The sequence below is a fragment of the Oreochromis niloticus genome, linkage group LG7 (assembly GCF_001858045.2).
Source record: "Oreochromis niloticus isolate F11D_XX linkage group LG7, O_niloticus_UMD_NMBU, whole genome shotgun sequence".
Classification (NCBI taxonomy): Eukaryota; Metazoa; Chordata; class Actinopteri; order Cichliformes; family Cichlidae; genus Oreochromis; species Oreochromis niloticus.
Genome location: NC_031972.2, coordinates 62,010,503 through 62,024,814, shown reverse-complemented (window position 1 = coordinate 62,024,814; position 14,312 = coordinate 62,010,503). Strand labels below are relative to the sequence as shown.

At 39.8% G+C, this 14,312-nt stretch overlaps 1 protein-coding gene across 2 annotated transcripts; it reads left to right on the top strand.

Annotated features, from left to right (window-relative positions):
- The first annotated feature begins 1,638 nt into the window (after positions 1-1,638).
- Positions 1,639-11,577, top strand: LOC100690741 (probable polypeptide N-acetylgalactosaminyltransferase 8). Of its 2 annotated transcripts, none has more exons than XM_005471129.4 (11): positions 1,639-1,911; positions 2,426-2,753; positions 2,929-3,095; positions 3,656-3,839; positions 6,435-6,632; positions 6,735-6,849; positions 7,163-7,348; positions 9,193-9,330; positions 9,461-9,553; positions 10,765-10,935; positions 11,033-11,577. In XM_005471129.4, exons 1-11 carry the CDS (start codon positions 1,734-1,736, stop codon positions 11,150-11,152), a joined length of 1,878 nt encoding a protein of 625 aa, XP_005471186.1. In that variant the 5' UTR covers positions 1,639-1,733; the 3' UTR covers positions 11,153-11,577. The 2 variants fall into 2 exon arrangements, with proteins under 2 accessions (XP_005471186.1, XP_013127934.1); XM_013272480.3 differs by having other exon boundaries at positions 1,839-1,927.
- The last annotated feature ends 2,735 nt before the right edge of the window (positions 11,578-14,312 follow it).

Sequence of the window (14,312 nt, the reverse complement as noted above, 5' to 3'; positions counted from 1 at the left end):
TGGCTAGCTACGGGTGAATGAAGGGTGCGAAGCCGAGTCTCCAATTCAGTAATCCTGGCCTCCAGAGCTGCAAATATGCTACATTTGTTACAGGTATCATTACTGCTAAAGGAGGCCGAGGAGTAACTAAACATCTGACACAATGAGCAGGAAAGTGCAGGAGGGACAGGTGAAGTAGCCATGGTGCTAACGAGTCGGCTACGAGCTAAGCTAAGCTAGCGAAACAGTACAGAGACAGTGAGTGAATACTTTGGCTATAAATTAGGTAGTGAGTACACAGAAAGGGTGATTCAGATGAAGCACGTTAAGATTATACTATGAAAAAGGGATGTATCAAAAGATTTAAATTAAATTGCTAAGCAGAAAAGCTACTCAGAAACACCACTGTGTTTGAGCAGGAACAGGAAGTGATACTCTACCACAAAGCGAGCGAACACCACGTCACCACGTTAGAAGGACAGGTGCACAGACTCAACTAATGAGGCTTCTCCCTTATATATAAGTAAGCTGGATCCAAGAAACATGTGCCAAAAAGGAGACAGGGAGGCAAAATGGTTAAGTTAAAGGGTTTTATTAATGTTTCCAATAATAACTAGACTAAAAGAGACAGATAAGCCGCTATCACCTTTTAAAGAAATAGAAAAACAAAACTCAGGTGTTGGTCAATAAACTGAAAAGTAAGTCAAAAAGGGTTCATCACCAAAACACACTTCACTCCACAGAGCATGAGCAATCAACCACCACACACAGAGCTCACTAGTTGCAACCCTGCAAAGCTCTCTGGCAGTAGAGTTTACCTTTCTTCGGCCTTAAGTATTTTTAATTGCTGATGGGAGTCAGCTGTACAAAAAAAGTGGCATCTAAGGCAGGAGAGATGGCAGGACACACCCACACAAGGTCAATTTCAAAGGAGGCCCTGCTAGGGCTGTAACAGGTATGTAGCTGGGAGCAAAATGCAGGCACAGTACAAAAATAGGAGTGCCCTAAGAATTCATTGGTAGGTGGAATGTGGAATGTACGTCATTATTAAATCATGTCAACCGTGACAGCATTCTCTGTTGTTGTTAAGCTTGGGTGTGTGTGTATGCTTATGCTGTATATCCAAAGAGATAAAGGAGAAAGGGCCGCAAAGGCAGTTTGGAAAACATTTGCATTTGGTCAAGGGTCACAGACCTTGATGCATCATTTTAATAGTCATTTCTTCTAAAAGATGTCAGCAGATTATATTTATTTAAGTAGTGCTTTTTACACTGATGACAGACATGACATATGATCTTTGCAAGAAGGTTGATGCGAAATCTCAGTGTGCACTTTTGTGCCACCAGATATGTCTCCTGCCACTGAACCACATGACACCTAAGAACACAACAGTTACATGTTACCTAAAAAATTACCTAAAGATTACAACAAATCAAAGAAATGGGTCCACGCTACAGTTTTCATTTATTTCTCTATTTAGATACCAGCACATTACAATTGAACGTGTTTCATCAAACTCCAGGCGTTTTGTTAGAGTGGCTGTGTAATGTAAGCGCACACCAGGAACACCTGTCCCTTTAATGGGCGGGCAGGGATTCTAAAGACTCTGCTCATGTAGATTTAACCCAGTGGTTTTATGCAATGCATAGCCAGTGCAGACCAGTCAATCCTGTCAGGTTAGTAACTGAGCTTGCTGTGTGTCCTCTGAGGTGGTGTTATTTTGCTCGGCAGGTTGCTTTCTGTTAGTTATCACTATGAGGGGAGCGTGGATAAAGCGGCTACTGTTCTTACTTTGGGCCACTGGGGTCATCCTATACTTGGGCACGTTTCTGATGAATGGATACAGCAACAGAGTGCATACAAATAAAGACTTGGACATATCTCATGTGATGAAGAGATTTTTCGACCTCGAGACACAAATAAGCAATCTAAGTGAGTTGAGTGAGAGGTGAATACTTATTTTTTTAATCTTAATTACTGATCATTAATATCAATAACAATGGTAATAATAATAATAGATGCTATCCACAGGATTTACACTAAAAATTAAGATAGTTATGGAAATAAAATTAGATTAAATCAGAATTAATTTGAGAGGCAGCAAAGGGTGTTACCTGCACATATAGTGAAGACATGACAAGTTGTGAGAATATTTGTCAGTGAAAGAGAAGAAAAAAACAAATGCAGTCTTAAAAGAACAGTTTGTGTAGTTATAAACAGATTAATGGTTTTTAACTTAACTTTTTTAATTTATTAATGACAGATAAAGTCAAATTATAACACAGTTGTATGTCCTTTTTCTATAAATGTCTTTTCCACTGTCATTTTTTTTATTGCACAGTGTATCTTTATGTGTGTGTGTGTCTGTGTGTGTGTGTTTTGTAGGGATATTAACCTATTCCGTTTCCTCAATAATGTGATTTTCTCATGTTGTTTTACACTGAAGATAAGGCAATCCGAAGTTTTGAGGAAAGGCAGGATGTCATGCAGCAAAAGTTGGAAGAAGACAGAGACAGACACAAAAAATCAACAGAGGTCCAACAGCAAACAGAGAAGCAGAAGGAAGTAAATATCCAATCCCAAAATGAGGCAGCCCAAATGAAAAAGTCTGAACAACTGTTCCCTAACTCGGCCTTGTTCAATAAGTGGGGGGCAAATCTCTCTGAGGATGACCAAAGAGAGGCTCAGAGCCTGTATGAGAAGTATGGGTACAATGTTTTTCTGAGCGACCGCCTCCCTCTGGATCGACCTCTTCCAGATACCAGAGATCCTCGGTACAACTTTTATTTTTTGTGATTCAATCTTCTTATTCCACCTGATGTACATGCAAAGATTAAACAAAACAATTTACAGACAGTTAACTCCACCCAGTTCATTTCTTGCTTGCATATTTGACTGAAGAAATACAGTGGTATTTCATATTATTATCATTCTTTTAAAAAAAAATAGGTGTTTGAAAAAGAGTTACCCCAAGGACCTGCCAAGTCTCGGAGTAGTGCTCATCTACCTGGATGAAGCCCTGTCTGTTCTCCAAAGAGCCCTGCGCAGCATCATCGACCGCACTCCTAAAAACCTGCTGAAGGAGATAATAATGGTGGATGACAATAGTTCTAATGGTAGGTTGGTTATAAAAAAATAAAGGACCCTATTGTGCAAACACAAAAAAGGTTATTGTGTGCCAGGTTAATTATTGCAAAGCACATATGTCGTGTTAGTGTGGGAAATAAATATTTGATCCCCTGCTGAGTTTGCTCAATTACAGAGAGTTTCATTTTAATGGTAAGAGACAGAATATCAACCAAAGATCAGGAACATAAAAGTTATAAATTAATACGCACATCATTGAGTAAAATAAATCGTGGCCATAATTCTGGCTCCCACGGATTCACTGTGTGCCCATATTCCTGATGTCAACTCATTATCTATATAAAGCTGTCCATTGAATCAATTACTGCCATTCCAACCAAAACTAGTTACAAAGAGCTAATTACTCAGTGAGCCCTCTGATAAGTATGAATTAACCTTTTAAACAACAGTTTGAAAACTTCACTTTTCCAGGTCACACATGTTTCTAATCAGACCAGTTTTCTCGCTTGGTTGTTTTAGATTTATATCTGGTTTAAATCTCTATTTCCCATAACTATCAATCTTACCATTTCCCTTTTGAATTCAAAAGGTCTGGATGCTGACCTTGACATGTATGTGAAGTTGCTTGAGCAGGAGAACCCTAATCTCCGTATTGTGAGAGTGAGGCACAGCGAGCAGAGAGGTCTCGCTTATGCCAGAGCATCCGGGTGGAGGGCTGCTACTGCTGACGTGGTGGCCATCCTGGACGCACACATCGAAGTCCATGAGATGTGGTAGGAACATGGCAAAAATAAATGTTTTCATTCACTTGTTTAGATGTTATACATTCTGTTATCAGGACATTTTTAAAAACATTTTTTAATTATATTACCACATCAGTGTCACAGTTTCAGAATAAACTTGCTGAGATTAATATGTCTTGATGCATTCTCAATCATCCAGGAAAGTAAATCTCCAAAAGTTGAATCTGTTCATCTGGACGTAGCGTTTTGTGGGAGAAACGTTTCGTCACTCATCCAAGTGACTTCTTCAGTCTCAGCTGACTGCAGGTTTCCCCAAACCTTATAAACAGTACATTTGCATAATGACTGAAACCAGCCCACTGAAGGAACAATGGGCTGTGAGGTCAGTTCCTTAATCATAATTATACAAATTCCCATGACCATTGATCAACAATCACTGACCAAAACCCACTGATCAAAGAACACTGATCAATGGCCATGAGTACCATTCACAGAGAGTTGGGGAATGGCTGCAATCACAGCATTGTAAGATGGTGACAGATGTACCCTTAGGCCCCCTCCTCGATCCTTGGTGGACCGACACATCAAATTCACCAGGGAGGATATGAAAAGTGGCAGGTTAGCCTTCTTAGACTGTGAGATTTCCATCAGTAATGGGGGACATCTAAAAGCTGACGTGTACTGTAAACCTACGCATACGGATCAGTATCTAAGGTTTGACTCTCATCATCCACTGGAGCACAAACTGGGTGTCATCAGGACGCTACAACACAGAGCGAACACCATCCCCACTGACACAGCGGCCAGGGAGGCAGAAGGACAGCACATCAAGAAGGCCCTGAGTAAATGTGGTTATCCCAGCTGGACTTTTGTCAAAGCTGGGAAGGCACCTAAAGAAAGCTCCAGCCGATCCAAGAGAGAAGGACAACCGCTGCCCAGGCGAAAACCTGTAGTGATCCCATATGTGTCAGGAGTATCGGAACAGTTGAGACGCATTTTTTCTAAACACCGGGTCTCTGTGGCTTTTAAACCCCAAAACACGCTGCGCCAAAAACTGGTCCACCCCAAGGATCGGGTCCCCCGACACAAACAGAGTAACATAGTGTACGCTGTTAAGTGCCAGGAGGATTGCCAGGATTTATACATCGGGGAAACCAAACAACCTCTAGCGAAGCGGATGGCACAACACAGAAGAGCAACCTCATCAGGCCAGGACTCTGCAGTTTATTTACACCTACAGGCCAGTGGACACTCTTTCAACGATGAGGATGTACACATCCTGGACAGGGAGGAACGCTGGTTTGAGCGCGGAGTCAAGGAGGCCATTTACGTGAAAAGGGAAAGACCATCTCTGAATCGAGGAGGGGGCCTAAGGGTACATCTTTCGCCATCTTACAATGCTGTGATTGCAGCCATTCCCCAACTCTCTGTGAATGGTACTCATGGCCATTGATCAGTGTTCTTTTATCAGTGGGTTTTGGTCAGTGATTGTTGATCAATGGTCATGGGAATTTGCATAATTATGATTAAGGAACTGACCTCACAGCCCATTGTTCCTTCAGTGGGCTGGTTTCAGTCATTATGCAAATGTACTGTTTATAAGGTTTGGGGAAACCTGCAGTCAGCTGAGACTGAAGAAGTCACTTGGATGAGTGACGAAACGTTTCTCCCACAAAACGCTACGTCCAGATGAACAGATTCAACTTTTGGAGAGTGAGATTAATATGTTTACCTTGTGAAACACACACACTCTTTACACACATTTGCAACTCCCCAGTAACCCACTGAGCAGTGATCTCAGTACAACTACACTCTGGTCTATAACCACTGAGCAGCTTTACTGAGACAGTAAGCACTTTGTGCATTGGCACTAAATCGGTGATGATAATGTGGGTGCTGCTTAGACAAGAAACAATCAAAAGAAACCTGTGGCAAGCTTTTGAGTTTAAAAGTTCTAATTTGAGCTTCTATTAACTCTTATCCCTAAATTAATGAAAAGAGTTATTTTCACATTTTTCCTTTTGACAATGGTTCTTTAAAGCAGGTAGATCCACATATTTGTGTCACTGCGGGGATCTCCGGTGTGTTTATGGAGTGGACCCAAAAGCAGACAAGGGAGAGGTGGAACTGAATCTTTAACAAAAAGCGAGATGTTTATTTTGTGCTGATGATAAAATAGAAAAACAAGGATGAAACTAAACTAACCTAAACTGGGAGACTAGGATTAAATATGAAAACAAATGACAAGAACATGAAACTGAACAGGAACATGCAAAACAAAACCGTGAAGTAATCCAAACTTGAGCATGAACCTGAGCAATTTAAAACAAGACTCTGTGACGTGACAGAGACGACCCGAAACACTGAACAGAGGAAGACAAAAGACTTAAATACACAGAAAGGTATTGATCATGACGCCGCATGGAAAAGTAAAACTAAACACAATGAACATTGAAACACCAGACCTTTCCAAAAAAAAACAAAAACAGGTAGACGTGATAACACAAGCAAGACAACATGGAACATGCAGACATCTTACTAATCAATTAAATTTAGATATTACCTGAAAAACTCTACTATATGAAATTGTATGAGCCATTTCTTTTTTTCCCCTCCTTCATACAGGGCTGAACCTCTGCTGACACAGATTAAAGCTGACAGAACTGTGGTGGTTTCCCCAGTGTTTGATAGAGTCAACTTTGATGATCTCGAAGTTATCGAATACCCTCCAACAGCACACGGCTTTACCTGGGCTCTGTGGTGCATGTATGAGGGTTTTACACCCGAGTATTACAAACTTAATGATGGTTCACTGCCTGGGAAGTAAGTTCAAGTGAAATCAATGTTTAACCAATATAACAGCATTATTAACTCTACTGTGATGATACAGTAGTTGTAAAATACTGGTCTTTTCTTTGACTTTAGGAGTCCATCTGTCATGGGGATCATGGTTGCTGATAGAAAGTTTCTGGGGGAAATTGGAGTCCTTGATGAAGGAATGAAAGTGTATGGTGGGGAAAATGTTGAGCTGGGAATTCGTGTGAGTAAAGACCACATAGAGTCATAAAGTTCTCTTTCACAGTAAAGCAAATATGAATATTTGCCATCTGGCCATTTAATATGCCTATAAATAACCATACCATGGAAATTATATCTTATCACAAAAATGTATAGCACGACTGGCTGCAGAGTTGTAATGAAGGCTGGTCCTGCCATTTCAAAGTAGATGAAACAGACCCTTAATGACAGGGTCAAAATGTTCATTTAATTTCTTGTTAAGTCTAAACTCATATTTTACCCTTGCACATGAGTAGTGATTGATCATATTTTCTAAAGTGTATTTTTTCATGTAGGTATGGACATGTGGAGGCAGCATTGAAGTTGTTCCATGTTCCAAGATCGCCCACATCGAGAGGGCTCACAAGCCCTACATGCCTGACCTGAGTCCTGCCATGAAGAGAAATGCCCTCAGAGTTGCAGAGATCTGGATGGATGAATACAAGCACAACATCAACTTGGCTTGGAACTTGCCACTTCAGGTGTTTTGAGGCACAGACACTAACAACAAATTGTTTTCCCTAAAGGATATTTAATTCTCCTTCTTACATGATGCAAGAATCAGTGGTTAATTAACAGCTTCATGAAGCTTTGAGTGATCTTTGTGTTTGGGGCGATCGTGGCTCAAGAGTTGGCAGTTTGTCTTGTAATCGGAAGGTCGCCGGTTCGAGCCCCGGCTTGGACAGTCTCGGTCGTTGTGTCCTTGGGCAAGACACTTCACCCGTTGCCTACTGGTGGTGGTCAGAGGGCCCGGTGGCGCCAGTGTCCAGCAGCCTCGCCTCTGTCAGTGCGCCCCAGGGTGGCTGTGGCTACAATGTAGCTTGCATCACCAGTGTGTGAATGGGTGGATGACTGGATGGGGGTCCTTAGGGACTAGTAAAGCGCTATACAAATACAGGCCATTTACATTCTAGTATCAACTTACTTACTTAGACTTAGCTCCTCCTCCGCCAGATGACACATTGGGCGACAAGGGATTGCCAAAGAGCTTGGTTTGCAGCCACATCTTCAGCTTCATCCCATGAAAGATCGACCGCTTTCAGGTCCTCAATGAATGACTGTCTCCACGTTTATTTTGGTCATCCAAGGGCGGGTCTCCACGACATGGTTATCTTCAGTAATCGTTCCGGATGTTGGCGGAGAATGTGACCGGCGAAACAAAATCGTCGCTCCAATACCACGTCCGCTAGCAGCCGTGAGGCGGTGCGCTGAAGGACGTCCTCGTTGATAACATGATATCAATACGAAATCTTGAGAATCCGTTGGAGGCTGCACTGTTGGAAAACATTCAGTCCTCGGGTGATTGTTGCCGTCGACTTCCATGTTTCACTCACATAGATAGCCATTGGTACAAATATCATATTGAACAAACGGACCTTGGATGATATTGAGATGGTGGTCGATCCCCAAAACGGATTCAAATTGCGCATGGCCGATGCTGCCTTTCTGAGCTGACAGGAAATGTCCTTGTCCGAGCCACTGTCCGGTGTTATCAAACTGCTCAGATACGTGAACTGATCGACTTCATCAAGCGGGCGGTGGCCAACGAGTACCGGAGTATTCGTTCTGCCATAACCGATCCACATGACTTTGCTTTTGGCAGCGCTGATCCACAGTCCGATCTTTGACGCTTCATTTTCCAGCATGGCGGTCAAATCGCAAATGGAGCATTGAGTAGATCCGAGCAGCGCAATGTTGTCCGCAAAATCATGATCTGCAGTTCGTCGTCTGTCGTGTCCTTGGACTCCGTGCTCGCCGTCCCGCAGGGTACGCCGCATGATGAAATCCACAGCCAGCACAAACAGGAACGGCGAAATAACGCAGCCTTGTCGCACTCCCGTCTTGATCTTGAACGAGTCCAAAATCCCACTATCTGTACGGACGCAGCAGCTTGACTAGTGATAGATGTTTATCAGGAGGCTAACAAACTCTTCCGGTATGCCGTAGAACTTGGCAATTCTCCAGTTCATTTCTCAATGCATGCTGTCAAACACTTTTGTAAAGTGTATGAAATTAATTGACAGTCGTTGCTGTAGCTCAGCACTTTGTTCGATTATTGTCCGTAGCATAAAAATCTGTTCTGAACAGGATCGTCCATTCCGGAGCCCGGCTTGTTCTTCCCACAGCAGCTGATCAAACATTAAGCAAAGATGTCGGAGTAGCACGGAGCACAGGACCTTTCCTGGAACAGAAAGGAGAGTCAGTTGTTACAATCAGCGAGATCACTCTTCTTCTTTAGCATCAACATTTAAGGAAAATCTTTCTTTAGATTCTTCCTCAGTGACAATCTATGAGTTGAATCACATCTTTTTCTTTGTTCCTGCAGAATCATGGAATTGACATAGGCGACATTTCAGAGAGGAAGAAACTCAGAGAAAGGCTGAACTGTAAACCTTTCAAATGGTACCTGGATAATGTTTATCCTAAGTTGGATCCCTGGGACGACCTACTCGCATATGGAGGAGTGAGTTTACTTTTCTCTGTTGCTTAGTATGTTTGGAACAGTCGAGTCCTGCAGGATGTGTTGGAATCTGTGTTTTCTCGTGTTTTGCCTGTATCCATTTGTAATATGCATAATGTTCTCCTGATGACAGATGAAGAACCTTGATGCTGACATGTGCGTAGACCAGGGTCCAGCACCAGGTCACACACCGATTGCCTACATGTGCCACAACTTTGAACCTCAAGTAAGTGATTATATTATTATTTGTAAATTTGTAATTTAATTCCAAGAAATCAACTAAGTGTGATTGCATGATATGGATTTAACTAAAAACATAATTGATTTTCATGTTAATAAAAAATGTGAGACTCTCGCAATTCTTGGTAAAGTTAAGGATCTCATAAACCAAACATCTCTGTATCATGCTATTATACTTTATTATATTACATGATATATTGTGTGGAAGTGTGGGGAAACAGCTGTAAAACAAGATTTGTTGGACAATGTAAAAAACAGCAAACAAATCTTTGCCCCACAACATTCAGAAGTTGTTCCAAATAAGACCAAATGACCCATGACCTGAGAGAAATTTTTATTGCCTAAAAACAATACATTGAATAATTAAGGGAAATGTTCCTTTCAGTGATTGAGCTGTCTCCGCTTAAATGATTTATTAAGGTATTTGTCACATAGATATAACTTCATATAAAGTTATGTCCAAACACACCTTAATTAAAAAAACAAAAACAAAAAAAACAAATATAAAAGAGATTATTTTGACAAGGCTCAGAGATTTAGTGGGTTGTTAATCTCGTGGTCTTTAGCCTACAATATAATTTAAATGCAGTTTGTTGTTTTGGTTTGTGAGCTTAAATTGTTTTTTTGTGTTAGACTTGTATATAGTGAAATATTGTGGTATATGTGAAAGTCTGAACACTGATTTGTAAATTATGGAATTTGAAATAAGGGGGTATGAACAAATAAGTGTAAACTTCATCCTACTCGTTTTTTAGCATAAACATTTTTTTGTCTGTTTACCAAGTTTTTCCTTTTTTTATTGTTATTTTAGCTACATTTACATGTTCAAAATAAGACTCTATTGTATTCTGTGTCCACACAAAGCTGCTTAAGTTGAAGTGCCAGTTTTTACACACTGGCAGAGATCCAAAAGCATCACAAAGGTACAAATGCAAGACAGCAGAATGGGACTTCCAGAGAGTGATCTTTAAGTTTGCAGCCCTGCTGGAAGCAGTCCACAGATGTATAGGGAAATATTCCTCAATGGGAGCAAAGTCAAATTCAAATCATGTGCATTTATTATCTACATTAACAGACAAAGGTACAGATGCTATTGATCATCCCCTGTGGTCTGAAACACTGTTGTCTGTGTCATTTGTTTGACTTTTTTACATCTTAATCACATTTTGACCTTTGTCTCTTTTATCTTTTTTTAAGTACTCATATTATCGTGGAACGGGTGAGCTCTACATTGGCGGGATCAAGTCACATAAGTACAGTGACAATAAATGTTTAGCTGACACAGGCACAGAAGAAACTGCGCCTGGCCTGTACAACTGTAAGGAGGCTATGCAGAAAGGCATGGGGATATACTGGGACTTCACTCAGGTACTACATAATGAAGTTTTTCAATTCAGGTTTGTAAAACTCATGACATGTGGAACCGGTTTTAAATGAGTTTATCACACGTTGTTCTCTATTCCAGGGCAAAGAACTGAAGAACAGACAGACAAAGAGATGCCTGGAAATTATAAACCAGAAACTTCTAATACAGGAATGTACAGGTCAAAGATGGCAAAGTCAAAACATAGTCAAACCCTTTTAAAGTGTGTTTGAGCTCTGCTGATAGCCCAGTGTGTTACATCTGAATGCCCTTGGGGACATTAAATGTATTTGTTATTAAATGTATGGGATAAAATGTATTTTCTTTTCAATATTATTCATGTCACTTTTTTGATAAAGTTTTATAATGCAGGTTATTTAGAAGTAATACCCTAAAATTTTGTACAAAACATTTTCAGTTTACAGTAGAACTGCAAACGTTGAGGCTTTCACAATTTTTTAAACAAATGTCTGACTAGAGGTGACTTAAATGGCACTTCATTTGCTTACAAAACCATCTGTCATTTAGCTTATAAGCACACATTGTGCAACAATGTTAATTCTATTTTCCTCAAGGACACCTTTACATATTCTGTAAAAGTACACATTAAAGTCAACAAGTTAAATCATTTTATCTTCAAAAGTTAATGTGCTTTATATATCATATTTTATTTACTTTCCCTTTATACAAAATAAAACAAAAGAATAAAAAACAAAAACAACTACCACAACAACAACAAAGAGAAAAAAAAGTAACACAATAAGCAGTCTGAGACATGTAAACGGAAAACTAATACAGTATATATGATTCGGTCTACCAGTCATTTACACATTTGTCCTGACAAACTCAACCCGCCACTGGAGTGGGGCTGCCCCTCTCACTATGGTTTTCTTCAGACCATCAGGTAAGTAATCCAATAGCGGGTGCCATATATCCAAAAGAATATCATCATTGCCACTTAATTTTGCACTCAGTCTTTCCATTGGTAAACTCTAAAGATTTCTTTATACCACTGAGTTATTGTTGGTGGTTTTTCATTAATCCAATTGAAAAGAATACATTTTCTTGCCAAAAACAATAATTTCAATAGTAGTTTATATTTGTTTTTATCTGGAAATTTGTTCAGAGTTGGCAGCCCCAATAAATACTGAGCTGGATCTTTTTGTATTCTGCTTTTAAATATACCTTTTAATTCTTTTGTTACACAGAGGCAGAATTTTGAGATTTTTGAGCAAGTCCAAAGACAGTGCACGTAGGACCCCGCCGCAGATTTACATTTAGTACATTGTGCTGACCTGCTTGGATCAATTTTATTCAGAAAAATAGGTGTTCTATACTGTCTATGTAAAATTTTATATTGTATTTCTTTAAATCTGTTACTGAGAAATAAAGAATGCACAGATTGTATGCACTCACTCCAGGCATGATCATCACACTGACACTGGAGGTCACCCTCCCAACTCCTAATCAGTTTTCCAATATTATGTTTGTTATAACCTTGTAGTGCATTGTAAAACTGTCTTATAGTACTATTATCTGCATTTAAGTGTAAAAAGAAATTTTCCATGGGTCCTAGTTGCATTGTATTGTGCAAAGTATCAAAACTTGAAGTAATTAAGTGACAAGCCTGTAAAAATGCAGAAAATTCCATTTGATGTATTCCATATTTCTTTTGGACCTGCTCAAAAGACATACAAACATTCCCATTAAACAGATCACCCACCACACGTATTCCTGCACCAAACCATCTCTGAAATACTGCACTTTTCATTCCCAGTGTAAAGTGCAGATTATTTATAAAAGGTGTTAGATAACTCAGTATAGGATTACTTTCAGTGTATTTATTCATATCACACCATGTTTTTAAGTAAGTATCAATCATTACTTTGTTATGTTTTTTAATATATTTACTCACTATTTCGGTTAGGAGATTAAATGGCGAACATGTCCAGGCTTCTAGGAGATTCTCTGTCTCTTTTAGATATGCGTGGATCCATTCATGTATAACTCTACTATGGCATGACCAGTTATACAGCAAAATGTTAGGAAAGGCAAGACCCCCTTTATCTTTGGGCAGCGGTAACGTTTTCATACTTAATCTGGGTTTCTTACCCCTCCAAATAAACCTTGACATATCTATTTCAATTTCTTTTACAATTTTTTTGGTCAGTGTTATCGGGAGCATTTGTAAAGGATATAAAAACTGTGGCAACACATTCATTTTAATTAAATTTATTCTCCCCATCCAAGAGACCAGGAGATCCATCCATCTAGCAAGATCTCTTTTGACGCTTTTATGAACTATGTCTATGTTCTGTTTCAATATACTTTTTATATTAGGTGAAATGTGTATCCCCAAGTACTTAAATCCAGAACCCGACCAGGTAAATGGGATATTGCATGTCATAGGCAAATTTCCCAGTGGCATAGCAATAGTTTTGTTCATATTAACCTTATACCCGGACAAATATCCAAAAGTTTCTATAGTAGATAATACAGAGGGTATAGAATCCTGGGGATTGGTGACAAACAGCAGAACATCGTCTGCGTATAGTAAAATTTTAAATTCAAATCCTTGAATTTGGTATCCAGATATATTTTGATTATTTCTAATGGCCTCTGCCAGTGGTTCAATTACTAAAGCGAAAATTAATGGGGAAATCGGGTCCCCCCTGTCTTGTTGATCTCTGTAAACAGAATTCTGATGATTTAATACCATGAACTACAACACATGCTCTTGGGGTGACATATAACAATCTGATCATGTCTATAAAGCCCCTGCCCAAGCCAAATTTCTCCATCAAAAGTTAATGTGCTGGAAACAGGAAAAAGGACAAGCGCAAGAATTTGAGAGATTTTCACAAGGACCAAATTGGGATGGCTGGACGACTGGGTCAGAGCATCTCAAACCTGCAGCTTTTGTAGGCTGTTCCCAGTCTGCAGTGGTCAGTATCTACCAAAAGTGGTCCAAAGGAGGAACAGTGGTGAACCAGGGTCCAAAGCTCATGGTCAGAAAATGCTGGCCTGTGTTGTCATGTCCAATAGACGAGCTACTGTAGCTTAAATTGGTGAAAAAGTTCATGCTTGTTTTGGTTCTAAAACTAATGAAGAGGCATCTTTTAGCCATTATGCTCCAAGTTTAGGACGAGTCTACCTGATAACCCACGTGCTGCTGACACTGTTGAGATTTTTAGAACCAAACTCAAGTATTTTCTTTTTAGTTTGGGTTGTGTCTATTTTCATTGCATTATTTGTTTACATGTTTATTCCCCTCTTTCATCTTACTTGCCTTTATATTCACCTTTTACTTTTTCCCCTCCAGCATTTCCAAATGACAAGGTGGTGTCTAATGTCCAGGCAGGGCTGTAGGATTGAAGGAGTG

Excerpts from the sequence above, each read along its gene's own strand:
- LOC100690741 (XM_005471129.4), top strand. The coding sequence starts at position 1,734 with ATGAGGGGAGCGTGGATAAAGCGGCTACTGTTCTTACTTTGGGCCACT. Across the intron at positions 6,633-6,734 it reads GATGGTTCACTGCCTGGGAA|GAGTCCATCTGTCATGGGGA; the intron begins GTAAGTTCAAGT and ends CTTTGACTTTAG. Across the intron at positions 9,331-9,460 it reads ACCTACTCGCATATGGAGGA|ATGAAGAACCTTGATGCTGA; the intron begins GTGAGTTTACTT and ends TCCTGATGACAG.